The sequence below is a fragment of the Elgaria multicarinata genome, chromosome 5 (genome assembly GCF_023053635.1).
Source record: "Elgaria multicarinata webbii isolate HBS135686 ecotype San Diego chromosome 5, rElgMul1.1.pri, whole genome shotgun sequence".
Taxonomy (NCBI): domain Eukaryota; kingdom Metazoa; phylum Chordata; class Lepidosauria; order Squamata; family Anguidae; genus Elgaria; species Elgaria multicarinata.
Genome location: NC_086175.1, coordinates 23,885,972 through 23,900,434, shown reverse-complemented (window position 1 = coordinate 23,900,434; position 14,463 = coordinate 23,885,972). Strand labels below are relative to the sequence as shown.

General features: G+C 43.8%; 1 protein-coding gene across 1 annotated transcript in view; it reads left to right on the top strand.

Moving 5' to 3' along the window:
• GPC6 (glypican 6) overlaps window positions 1-14,463 on the top strand; it is a 912,081-nt gene that overhangs the window by 830,465 nt on the left and 67,153 nt on the right. The window contains exon 5 of the mRNA XM_063126065.1: window positions 10,529-10,659. Coding sequence (XP_062982135.1) covers window positions 10,529-10,659 — 131 coding nt within the window. The remainder of the gene's footprint in view (window positions 1-10,528; window positions 10,660-14,463) is intronic.

The following is a 14,463-nucleotide window of genomic DNA, read 5'->3' as shown; positions in this document are numbered from 1 at the left end:
AAAAGTGCTCTTAAAAAACAGAAGCAAAACTGGTGTGCCACAACATTTATTTATGTATTTATTTTTATTTTATTACTTTTATATACCGCCCCCCAGCCGAGGCTCTCTGGGCAGTTTACAACAACATCATCTAAAGAACCCGTAAACAACCATGAGTAAGGGATGACAAGTGCACAATAGATGTGTCATGTAGAAAAGCTTGTAGGATGAAATCATATGACAAAAATCTAAGATTGTTGTGTAGATAGATAGATAGATAGATAGATAGATGTTTGTCTTTCAGTTTAAAAAGTGTAAAAGGGGGGGCACTTTTTTAAGGCTGGTTTCTGTAATGGCAAATATTTGACCCTCTGGTCTATTTTCTGTACCTTCCACACAATGAGGGCCTTGCTAGACGGAGGTTTAGCCCGGTGCTCACCCCGGGCTCGCCCCTGTGCGTCCAAATGACGCACAGGGGATCCCAGGGTCAGGCAGGGGTGAAACCTCCCTGGGCGCAGGGTAAGTGAAACCCCATTTAGCCTGTTTTTTCCTGCGGTCCCAGCCTCAGGTTGGGCTAAGGCCAGGACCGCGGGCATGTAGACCATTCCGCCACTTTTCCCAGCTACTGCACTTACACGAGTAGCCGGGAAAAGCGGCGGATGGGCCGCAGCACTCCCGCCCCTTCCCCCGATTCCCCCCCACGACCTCCCCTGGCCTCCGATCCCCACTGTCCCCACGTCCATGTCTCGCCACCCCCCATCCCCACTTGCTGCCGCCGCCACTGCTGTCAATGTCCCCAGCCGGCGTTTCCTGTTGTCGCCATGTCCGGCCTGTGATGCGTGCTGTCGCCATGTCTGGCCGGATAGTGACAGTACGCATCACAGGCTGGACATAGCGACAACAGGAAACGCCAGCTGCAGACATTGGCGGCGGCAGCAGCGGGACAGAGCGACTGGGGACATTGGTGGCGGCAGTGGCGGCAGGACACAGCAAGTGGGGACAGGGGGGTGGCGAGACATGGACATGGGGACAGGGGGGATCGGAGGCCAGGGGAGGTCGTGGGGGGAATCGGGAGAAGGGGGAACCTTTTTTTAAAAAAAATTACGTACCTGGTTGTTGGATGCGCACGTGGCCGCTTTAAGGGGAAAAAATGGTGGATGCGACGGGGCTTCCCTCAGCCCTGTTGCACCTCAGGTGTAGACGGGACCTACAAGCTGTGCTACTTTTAGCACGGCCTGGCCCCTCCTCACCGCAGGATTCGGCAGTAGGTCTAGCAAGACTCTGAGACTCTTGCCATACTGGATTGAATTAAATTATGTAGAATTGCTAATACTGTGATAGATTAAGCCACGAGTGGGTTGTGTTTGGCTTTTAAAAAAAAGTATTCATTTCTACAAGCATAATGTCATTTTGTCAAACATGTAAAGCAGTGCGCTGTTCCAATGTCCAATCCACTGCAGAAAACCCACTGCTCATCCACAGAAACTCATTTCCTTCCTATCAGCGAGTACAAGACAGCAAAAGCTTGCCAATATTTTTCACTCTTTATGTCCTATGTGGTAGGAGAATGATTTCTTGAACTGCTCGACGCAGAGGGCAAGAGACAAGCACAACGGGATTGATGGAAAAATCTTTCTTCATTGTAGTCTGAGAGAGAGGAAGCAAATAAAGTCTTTTGTATTATTCAGCGATTCCTTTTTATTGTTTTTCTCCCCTAAGGTGCTTGGCTGAAAGTGCTCTTGACAGTTCACAGGCCTACCAACACTTACTTGGAGTGGTGGGGGATGGATCATAGCCCTGATCCAGCTATTCTAGTGCATATGCATACAAAGAGCATCATCAGACGAGCATATTACAACATGTTCATTACTGGCCATTCATGGACCTTTTGACGACGCCATGCTCCTCCTGCGTGTATCCTGCTGGTCGCCCACTCCTTCTGCCATTTTTTATTTTTTTTTGGTAGTAAAATAATCCACCAAAAATGCGACTCCTCTGATTTATTGTGAAATTGGTCACCATTTCCTGCCATGTGCAAAGAAGTTTCGCTATAAAACACCCACTAGAAGGCGCTGTCCCACTACATTCAATGGGCCACAGGGTTGCTGCCAATTCCCCTTTCTCCCCTGTGCGATTCTTCTCATCTATATCATGGAAGAGAAGCAGGAAGCAAGAGTCATGGCAAGGAAACACGATTTCCCCCCCATCTCAAAGAGCTCAAAGACTCTGGTGTGCACACCAAGCTTTCAGCAAGTTCTCCATTCATTTAAACCACTGGGAGCTACAACAAAATATTGCAATGTGCATTGCTCTTGTTCAGGGTGCCATCCATCCATCCATGCCCTTTTCCACGAGCCTCCATTCCAACTTCTGCCCCAACAGTTAGACAGCATTCCATGGCCACTGAGCATGCGAAGTCCTCATTCAGCTACTTGGAAGTTTCATTTCTCCTTTACAGCTTTCTTTCCTTTTCTTTTTTGGGTACTTTTGCACACTTTAGGTTGTCCCCGAACCTGCTGATACCTCTGCCTTTTTCATGGATGGTGCCATTTTGGCTATGTAAGGATCCACACTTGAGAATTGAATTCACACTTAGTATCTATGATGATGCTTGAAACAGTTCCGTACGGAACTGGAGAAATAATATTTCAAATTCATAGGCCCAGCTTTACAATTCCCCCCACCTGGTCTACCACACAATGGCCCTGTGCAGACGACACATTAAGCCACAGTGGCTAAGCATTTTGAGCTAAACATTATGGCTTAGCCTGTCATGTGAGCCATTCCTAACCATGGTAGCTGCATAACCATGGTTTAAACATGCTGACTTACCATTTGCTGCGAAAGGGTTTGTAGCCTAACAATGGCTTAGTGTGTTGTCTGAACAGGCCCTATGGTGAAAAGAACTGTATTTCTATTTAAATTGAACTAATTATTTCAAAAATAGCTTCTCCCCCGCCCCTCTCTATAACACACACATTGACATTTGCAAATGGGTGTCGTCTTTTGATCTCTTTTTTGGTGATTCATAAGTGCCCACCCTAGATACAAATTGAATAAATAAATGATCAGGTTTAATAACTGGGAGCTGCCATGAAATTTCTAGGAGCCTCAGCAATCAGGCAGTTGGTGTTTTCCCAGACCAGGCTCTGCCTATACATCCCCATTATCCCACAATAATTGAAGTGAAGGGTGAAATCCCAAACTCCAGCATAAGAACCTCAGAGTCCTGTGAAGCCTTGGACTGGCGCCTGGGTTTTCAGAATGCCTAAACACTCAGCAATTCTCTCTGTAATTATTTCGAGATGTGCACAAAGCATTCACATCCATCTTTGGATATGGGGCCCTTAAAGCCAGGAGCTTCAAACAAATAAGGATGAAGTGACCGGACACATTAATGTGTACATTCAAGGTTTAGTGTACATCATCTTTGTTTTTTGGCTTTTTTGTTCTTGGCTTAGTCTGGCAATACTTGCTTCATGAAAGAAATATTAGTCACCCTAACCGTTCAGGTCTGAAATCACACTGCACTCACATGCCGAAAGGGAGCTCTTGGCTGTAAATGATAGTTTTGATTTGAAACATAAACTGCACGCCCTTTAAGATGTCTTGGCATGGCTCCTCACGGTGATTCTAGTTTGTGCAGGAGAAAAACAAAACAACAGTTTGCCTACTTCATTAAACATAAAAGGGAATTCGTACTGAATTCCATTTGCATTACTTTTTATGCTTTCCGTTTATTTTTATTTAATTTAAATGAACAGTTCCAAATTACTTGAATGATTTGAACTCGGTTGTTTTAATGGATTTAATTCAAAGTTGGCATTTTATGTTTATTTACCTGGGTTTTTCATTTTTGTTTGAATTCAGTTGTTGTTGTTGTTGTTTAAACACTGTATTGTGTAAGGCCACCAGTACTTAAATTTTAATTAATTAATTGCCTGTCCACTCCATCTTAAATCTCAGATTGGATACAAATATTTAGAGCCAATAGCTCTATTTTATTCAAAATCCAGCCAAAGTTAAGCACACCTCTAGCACAATCAAATGCAGATCCATTTAGAAGTAAGTCTAATGAGTTGAGTGGGAATGGTAACTGTGTATAGCATCCTTCCCCAACCTGATGCACTCCAGAAGTTTTAGACTACAACTCCCAGCATTCCTGACTATTGGCTGTGCTGGATGATGCTGATGAGACTTGCAGTTCAAAAGATCTGGAAGATACCAGGTTGGGGAAAGCTGGTATATACGATTGCAGCCTAATGTCTCAATGGGTTGGATAAAGATTTAATTATGTGAAGAGAAGACCCACTGAAATAAATGGGACTCAATTTAATTATGACTAACTGAGATCCCATTAATTTCAATTGGTGAGCTAGACACATGCTTCACTGTCTCCCATTGGTATTCAAACTTCTTACATTTGGCTGGATCAAATATTCAGTTGCTTTTCTATTCATTCGCTCACTTTTTCTATTTATTCATTTGCTTGTATCCAAGCTTTTGGATAGAAAGAGGCCCTTATGTCCCACATCACATCTGGACTAAGACAACAGCCAAAATAACCTCTAATCAGAAAAATTAAACACTACCCACCCACGCACCCGCCAGAAAATAATGCTTCCTCTCAGACCAATGGGGCTGATTAAAACAAGACAATTGGTGAGCGAAAAAAAGAAAAGAAAGCCATTTGTTACAGCAATCTCCATAGGGCCTGGGGTCTTGTTTAAAGAACTTGTAATATATGCACTTTAGACAGGCATTGCAAACACATAATTTGCACAGCAGTAATCTATCACCCAGAAGAAAACTAAATTTGCATTAAGAAGTCAAAGGGGGGCAGAACCTCAGCCTTGGCAGCCATATCTAGCCCTTTGGGGATTGCAGTCTTGACCCCCAAAAGGCCCCCTTTGCTTTATCTAACCATCAAATATATGGCAGTTTCTCAACTTTGAGGAGGCTTTATCCCCATTCTAAACTATTGAAATGCATCTTATAATACTCAGTTACTGGCAGTAAGAGTTTAAACTAGAATATGATGGTATTTTGGCCCTGCCCTCTTTTCCTTTTGGCTCCACCTCCTTTTTCGAGGAAGCCCAAAGAAGCAGGCATTTTGCACATTCAACATTATGTGAGAATCCGTGTGTTGTGATGATTAGAGTGTTGGACTAATCCGTAGTCCACATCCCTGCTCAGCTATGAAGATCACTGGCCCGGTCGCACGCTTTCAGCCTAACCTAGCTCACAGGGTTATTGTGAGGTTAAAACTGGGGCTGGGGAACCATGTATGCTGCTCTGAGCTCCGTGGAGAAAGGGTGGAATAGAAACGTAACAAAATAAGATGAAAAATAAATAAATAGCCCTGATTCCAGTATGCAAAGAATTCCTTCCTGCTGCCTCTCCATATTCCTCCAAAACTGTATAAATCCATAGTGACATATATCACTTTAAGGAAATGTAAGGAATGATGTGCGAGATGCAAAAGGTCTCCTTTCCACAGTCTTTCCTTTCCCAAATCCAATAGACTAGAAATTGGCTTGGCTCCCAGTGTACTCATAGATGCCCCATAATTCAGCATTGGTTTTACACTTTCCCATTACAACATCTCTAATCTGCCACATGTGTAAATAAGTCAGTGTTGTGAGACTTCATGCATTTTATTTCAAGAGGAGAAATGCCGTTTCGTGATTTACCAGTCATGAAACCTGCGCAAAGTGGAGGGGGTGCCAGGGTGGGGGGGACGGAACACAGGAAAAATGGCCCGTGATTTCTTTGTTCGGTAGAGGTGGTAACGTGTTGCATTTCTAGTAAAGACGCAAAAGCTTTGTGTCCATCTACATTATGAATCTACTCATTAACTAGGTGGAAAGTGTGCAGCTGAGCTATTTTACTTTCCTGGAAACCCGGTCTTGACATCTACATTTTTAAATTCAGCAAGAAAATTGCATAAGAGCATTGTCATATCAATTTTCCTTTCCTGCTCTGAGCAGAAATTCAGGGTTGGCACAATATTTCTTTTGCTGCTCAAAGCAACCCTCCCCTTGTGTCTGATTGTGGGTGTAGGGCTGCAAATCTGATGTTCAAGAACTGACCAGAACACTATTCTTTTTTAAAAAAAATAATAATAACTACAGTCACTTCTTTATTTTCTCCTTCTTACAACTCTGAATGTGCCCAGGCTGGACAGTGAAGATCAAAAACTCATTTTTGTACCTTGAAATGCAGGAGATGTCAATGCAGTGACTGAGCCTCTCAATCTTTCAGAGATTTAGAGCAGTGGTGGACAAGTTGGTAATTCTCCAGATGTTTTGGCCTACAACTCCCACCAGCCCTAGCCAGCATAACCAATGATGATGGATTTGTAGACCAAAATAGCAGTCATCTTTTGTTCCATTGTGCACTCATTGACGTAATTCGATTTTTAGGTATGAGCAGTTTGTTCCAGTTTCCAAATGTGCATTTGCACAAATGTGCACGGGGCAAGTGTAAATTTGCACAACCCCTCCCCCAATTTTTTTTAAAAAAACGGTCTGCAAGTCTGCAGAATCCACGCTACTCAGAAAATGCCGCAGGTCAGATTCATGGAAATCTGAACTTGTTTGAATCTTTTGTGGATTTCTTCAACATCCCTAATGGTTGTTCCTGGCATTTTTAAAGCTGTGTGAAAAATTATGGACGTACAGCACTCACTCCCCTTTCCCAAACTCTATTTTTATTCTTTCTAAAATACAAGTGGACAACCTGTAATCCACCAAACTAAAAGCAGTCCGCTATCCTTGCTTATCAATGTCCCACTTTTTCCAATGGCAATCAGGCAACCAAAACGAGGCTTATCAAGTCCCTGGTAGACTTCCTTGGTGGGCTGTGTTGGGACTGGTGAATTGCAAGCTGTGAAGGCCCCATCCGACATACAGCATCATTGAAAGCAAAACCAAAAGTTCCAGTTTCATTTTCATGTAATGGTTTGGGGAAAACAGGTTTTCCATTTATGATTGAGGAGCTTTAAAAGAATAAAGTTTTAATCTTTAAAGGGTCTCAGAGTCACGTGTTTGTGCAGGAAGTAGACAGGTGTCCAAAGTCTGGATGTGCAAAGTGGTGCCAACGCACAAGCCTTGAGAAGCTAATGTATAAAAGTGAGAAGCGTGAATGGGTGAAGTACTGTCCACTGCCCACAACACCCACCCTAATGTTAGAGTAGAGAAACTTGTAACAATCATACACAAGTTTCACACACACACACACAAAATGAAATTTAGAAATACAAAAGCCGGCCAGCCAGCCGGCAGCAAACCCCGTTAACAGCAGCAGTAGCAGCAGCTTGTAGCAGAGTGAGGATTATTAATATTTATTATTAATATTTATTTATATAGCGCCATCAATTTTCATGGTGCTGTACAGAACAGATACAGTCAGAACAGATATGTGACCAAGGCTATGTTTTGGTGGGCACCGCCGCCTTGGTGTTGGACATGCCCCCTGGGGCCGGACATGTAGGTGGGCACGCCCCCTTGGGGACCCACCATGTTGTCCTCCTTTTTGGTTTCCAAAATATAGTCACCCTAACTACAGTGGCCATGTGTTCTACCTTACCAAGGACAGTCTTCTATTTGAAGACACCCTCTGCTTGAAGGCCTATCCATTCCAAATCCAAAATAAACAAGAAAAAACCATAAGGAAGGGGAACCATAAGGATGGACCTTGAAATTGCCTATCAACAGTTAGAACAGCAAAAAGTGCAAGTCACACAGGTAACCTGGTCACAGTCTTCTCCATTATAGAGAGATGCCTTGACTTTCTATTTCAGCTCTAGTCACTGACCCTGTTGACATGACAAGCTACCCCACAGTGCCTAAGCATTTTGAGCTAAACATTATGGTTTAGTGTGTCGTGTGAACCATTCCTAACCATGGTGACTACATAACCATGGTTTAAACATGCTCACTAACCATTTGCTGCAAAAGGGTTAGTGGCCTAACCATGGTTTAGCATGTTGTCTGAACAGGCCCATTATTTTTAAATGGGCATATATATTAGCATATACAAATGTTATGCAAATGTGTGTCCTTTGTTTCAGTGATGTGTTTCCTCATTTTTAGGCAATGCATAAGTGGCTATCCCAAGTCAAACCCGGAGGAAGCTTACAATCTTTTGCAATGTTTCTGTAAAGGCTGGTTAGCTAACAAGGTCTTAAATATAGAACCTATTGGTGTCAGTCTTGTCTGGAGCTTAAAAGCAATTCTACATTTTGAGAAAAGAATGTTCTTTTTATACATGGCAATAAAACGAACACTGTCTGAACGTGCTTTGGGGTTAGAGTGCAAGGTAGCATATACTTTTGGATGATGAATTACCTGGCAGTATCTCAGCTGGTCAAAGGTGTGCTGTAAATACAGTAGCATATACATCACCACCTTCTTGTTATTCTCCATTATGTAACACTCTGAGTACGAAGCTATGTAATTAAACAAACGAGCTTGTGTAACCCCAGCAGAACCATGAAATAGATCTTCCAACAGACAGCATCCAGCTGCATTTTGTAAAATGCACGGAGCATAAAACACGGCTTGTACCTGTACGTCATGGCAGGAATCCAATATTTATCCCCTGTTTGTATTGCAAGGAAATGGGGTCCTTGGGGTCAGAATGAACAGCTGCTTTAATTATAAGATCCCAGTATATCACATCAAAGTTTTCTCCGTCTTGTGCAAAACTCCTGAATATACCCCAAGGGTTCATTTCGATCAGCTTTCATTTTTATGATGGATAAGTCTATATACGAATTGTCTAGCAAATTATCTGTTTCAGGTGTCAAGATAAAAGGGATGTTTTTGTCTCTGCTGCATGAGGCAATAGGATACGCCATCCATTATTAATGCCATTTTTAAACTCTCTGCTGCCTCCAACCCCCCCCCCCCCCGCTCCTTTAGAGAAGAAGAACAGGAGATAGTTTTTGTGGGGAAAGGTTTCAACTTGCTTCTGGTTCCTTCAGCCGGAGGTTTAATATATATCAGGGGCAAACAACTTATTTTGGTCTGTGAGCTGGATTGCCCCTCCCTTGAATCAAGCCATTGGGCCAGATGATATAACAGGGATGGGCCCCAGCCCTGAAGCCCCTCCCCCTGCTGTGACATCATCACACACCGCTCCACCCATTTTTCCCCTCTGTGCAGAGAAAGGCATGGAGCTCCATGCCTCTCCATGCATGGAGAAAGTGACTTAGCCATCGCTTGCAGGCACTGATTCCTGCAAATGCCAGCCATGTGGGACAAATCCTCCCCACACAGGGCTCTTTCCCAGGGCTCATCTACACCAAGCAGGATATTCCACTATGAAAGTGGTATGAAAGCAGTAAATAAAAGGCTGGAGCCACACCACTGCTTTATAGCGGTATTGAAGTGCGCTGCAGGATCTATACTACTGTTTTATAGTGGTACTGAAGTGCACTGCCAACTGTTGGGACCCATGACACCTCCACACCAAGCAGGACATAACACTATGAAAGTGCTATGAAAGCGGTATATGGTGTGTGTCAATGGGCCCCAACAGTTGTCAGTGCAATTCAATACCACTATAAAGCAGTAGTGTGGTTCCTGCCTTTTATATACCGCTTTCATAGTGGACTATCCTGCTTGGTGTAGATGAGCCCCCATTCTTCTCAGGGATTGAACCTGGGGCATTTTGAACCTGCCGGGGATTGAACCTGGGGCATTTTGCCTGTGCATCTGGGGGCACTGTACCAGTGTAGAGTTGGACGTGGAGCTGAGAGACCCAAAATCCCTGAGAAACCATGAAGTTCCCTGGGGGTGCTTTGGGGACACAGTCACTTACTTTTAGTTCAATCTACCTCCCAGGTTTGTTGTCAAGATAAAGTGGGATGTTATGTGTTCCACTCTGAGCTCCTTGAAAGAAGGCTGGGACATCAGCATAATAAAATGAAAAAAGTATTTTTGTACTTCTTCAGTGACTACTGTCAAAGTCAATCCTGGCTAACTGGTTCATATAGTTGCAGGATGCTCACAGTTGGAAAATGCATGTGTGTATGCAGAAAACATTTTGCAGGTTCCCCGTTAAAACAGAAAGTGTGAAAGGTCCGCAGACTTAGGCCTTAGCTAGACCTAAGGTTTATCCCGGGATCATCCCAGGGTCATCCCTGTTCATGTAAATGACATACAGGATATCCCAGGAGCAGGCAGGGACGACCCGGGACGATCCCGGGATAAACCTTAGGTCTAGCTAAGGCCATAGTTGGGGCAATACATTCACCTTTTGGTGACTGTTATCTGCGCATTTGCTGGAAGTCTTCAGTATTCCCTCTCCCTCCTTCCCCCTTTATCTCCTGCTAATGTCAAATTGAAGTGGCCACAGCAGTTTCGCCAGCTGTGCGGCTGTGTGTTCTGTGTAGGAGACACACCTGGTTTCCATTGATTCTCTGTGAGACAATTGCAAGACGGTGAAGTAGAATCATCTCTATCGGGACACATTGTGCCGAATCACATGAGGCTCCACAGTTACTCATTATCTGATGGCTGGCTCCTTTGTCTTTTAACAGATGCGATGCTTTTGGTAGCAGACCGATTAGAGGGGCCTTTCAACATCGAATCAGTGATGGATCCTATTGATGTCAAGATTTCTGAAGCCATCATGAACATGCAAGAAAACAGTATGCACGTGACAGCAAAGGTATGGAACATGGTTTTGCTACTAAGGGCTCATCTACACCAAGCAGGATATTCCACTATGAAAGTGGCATATAAAAGGCAGGTGCCACACTATTGCTTTATAGTGGTATTGAAGTGTACTGGCAACTGTTGGGGCCCATTGACACAGACCACATACTGCTTTCATATCCCTTTCATAGTGTTATATCCTGCTTGGTGTAGATGTGTCCTGGGCCCCAACAGTTGTCCGTGCACTTCAGTACTGCTATAAAGCAGTAGTGTAGATCCTGCAGTGCACTTCAATACTGCTATAAAGTAGTAGTGTGGCTCCTGCCTTTTATATACTGCTTTCATAGTGGAATATTTCCTCACTTTCCGCTGTCAGATCATCACCTAGTTTCTTTCAATATTACTCATAATCCTCCTCCTTCACGTCCCGCTTCTCGCTCTTGTCGTGACTTGCAATCTATCAATTACGAGGCTTTTTCCCAGTCTCTAGCCTCCTCCCTTCCTTCTGTCTGTTCGGCTGTCTCCTTGGACTCAGCTGTCTCCTTCTTTAATTCCTCCTTATCTTCAACTCTTGATAATCTTGCTCCATCTACAACTCGGATAGTTCGCCCTTCTCAACCCCAACCGTGGCTCACCTCTTCCCTCCGCTACCTTCGCTCTTGTTCCCGGGCAGCTGAACGCCTTTGGCGTAAGACCAGGGACCGGGCAGACTTTGTCCATTACAAATTTGTACTCTCCTCTTTCTCTTCTGCCATCTCACTGGCCAAACAGCAGTACTACTCAACGCTGATCCAGTCAAATGCTAGGCATCCTCAGCGGCTCTTTGCGTCCTTCAATTCTCTTCTGAAGCCTAATCCGCCATCTCTCCCCGCCTCTCTGTCTGCTAATAACTTTGCCTCTTTTTTCAATGCTAAAATCCAAACTATCCGCTCTGATCTGGCCAGCTCTGCTCCTCTTCCAGTTCCTCATATGTCAGCTCCTCCTGCAAATTTCTCTGCGTTTCCTTCGGTCTCTGCGGATGAACTGTCTACAATACTGCGCTCTTCGAAGCCTTCCACTTGTTCTCGTGATCCGATTCCTTCTCACGTCTTTATTAATCTTATTCCTGCTATCCTCCCTTCCTTGCTACATATTATTAATCTTTCTCTGTCCTCTGGTTCATCTCCTTCTGCTTTTAAACATGCTACAGTCTCTCCCATTCTCAAGAAACCTACTCTTGATAGGCTATCTCTGTCTAACTACCGACCTGTCTCTTTGTTGCCGTTTGTTTCAAAGATCCTGGAGCGTGTGGTCTACTCTCGCTGTCTTGACTTTCTTTCTAGTAACTCTGCTTTGGATCCATTTCAATCTGGATTCCGTCCTCTGCATTCCACCGAAACAGCCCTTACTAAGATCACCAATGATCTCCTTACTGCCAAGTCTAAAGGCCATTATTCCGTTCTTATTCTCCTTGATCTAACTGCAGCCTTTGACACGGTTGATCATGATCTTCTCTTAGATTCCCTTCATGACCGTGGATTTTGTGGCTCTGTCTATAACTGGTTTGCCTCCTATCTAGCGGGTCGCTCTTTCAGCGTGTTGACTAATGGCAGCTTGTCTTCCTCCTTTCCCCTTTCAGTAGGGGTTCCGCAAGGCTCGGTGCTTGGCCCGTTGTTGTTTTCCTTATACATGTTGCCCTTGGGCAAGCTTATTCAATCTCATGGTCTCCAATATCATCTGTATGCCGATGATACACAACTATATCTGTCATCTCCGGAACTTTCTCCTGATGTTCACGATCGTATCTCGGCATGTCTTTCAGATATCTCAGCTTGGCTGCTTCATCGTCGCTTGAAGCTTAACATGGCAAAGACTGAATTGCTTGTTTTTCCTCCTAAACCTTCTCCTCATCTCTCATTCTCTCTTACTGTCAATGATGTTACGCTTACTCCGGTCAAGGAAGCTCGTAGCCTTGGCTTTATCTTCGACTCCTCGCTCTCCTTTATTCCTCATATTGAGGCAGTAGCTAAATCTTGTCGATTTTTCCTGTATAATATTGCCAGGATTCGATCATTTTTGTCTGTCTCTTCTGCCAAGACGCTTGTTCATGCACTGGTTATTTCACGGTTGGACTACTGCAACCTTCTTCTCTCTGGCCTTCCTTCTTCTCACATCAGCCCGTTGGTTTCTGTTCACCACTCTGCCGCAAAGATCATCTTCTTAGCACGCCGCTCCGACCATGTTACCCCGCTTCTGAAATCTCTTCATTGACTTCCAATTCACTTCAGAATCCAATATAAACTTCTCCTGTTAACCTTCAAAGCTTTTCACGGTCTAGCTCCTTCCTATCTCTCCTCTCTCATCTCACACTATTGCCCCGCTCGTGCTCTTCGCTCCTCTGATGCCATGTTTCTCGCCTGCCCAAGGGCCTCTACTTCCCTTGCTCGGCTTCGTCCATTTTCGTCTGCTGCCCCTTACGCCTGGAACGCTCTTCCAGAACATTTGAGAACTACAAGTTCAACCACAGCTTTTAAAGCTCAACTAAAAACTTTTCTTTTTCCTAAAGCTTTTAAAACTTGATGTTGTGCAGACTTCTACTGTTACTTTCTACTGTTAGTTTTTCCCTACCCTGTGCCTGCTTACCCTTCCCTGTACCTGTTGGCATTCTCTTCCCCTCCTTATTGTTTTACTATGATTTTATTAGATTGTAAGCCTATGCGGCAGGGTCTTGCTATTTACTGTTTTACTCTGTACAGCACCATGTACATTGATGGTGCTATATAAATAAATAATAATAATAATAATAATAATAATATCCTGCTTGGTGTAGATGAGCCCTAAATGCCTCAACTAGATGACAAATGCTTGGATCCAGATTTACACTGGATCAATTGCCCTGATGGAAGTGGACTTCCCCACCCCCTCCTTGCCTTCAGCCCCCTGATAATGCTACACAGTCATGAGACACTGATGCATGGGATGAGTTGTTGTGGGGGGGAGGGGGTCCTCAAGAATTTTGTGGAGGGGACCTTCTGCAAACAGAGCCCTTCTCAAGGAAGGCAGATCCTGGATCCAGCCCAAACTGTAACATTGTTTGGTCTCCTTAGAAACTTGTTTTGCCTGTAAAGTCTAAGCTAAATGCTAGCATAGATGGTTTTCTAGCTTTGTGCATCCTGTGTAGGGATAGAATGTAGAGATGAGTGAGGATTTTGTTCAGTTTGATTTTTGATAAGAACTTTTTAAAAATAGCAAAGAAATGGGATGGAAAGAACTTGAGGTTTTAAAAATTCAAAAGCAGAGAAAAAATCACATTACATTATTAAAATGTAATAAAAATAAAATAAATGTTAGTACAGAATTAGGGTTGCCCCCTCTTTGGTCTGATATATTCCTTAGCTTTAATATCTGCATAGTAGGCAGGTACAACATGGTGCTTCCCGTGCTGGGAATATATGCAACTATTGAATTTGGCCGGGATGAGAACTTTGTTCGGGTTTTTTTTTTTATAAGAAATCTGCAAATATCTTCATAAAGGGGACTGAAAAAACTTGAGGTTTTTTTTAAAAAAAATCAAATATGGGACAAAGCAAAACTGACAGGTTCATCCATCCCTAGTAGAATTGAGGGGATGAGAATTGAGCTCTCAGTAGGTCTTGAACTGTCAATCAAAGGGATGTTAGGCAAGGATTCAGTTTGTGTACCACAACCCAAATCAGACCAGAGTAGAAGACCAACTACACAAGCCAAGGAAGCTTGGCCAAGGAATTAGTGAGAGTGGATCAGGTAGTATTTCCTGACTCGTACAAAGGCTTCTGGTTTGGGAAACCAGGAGACTTTG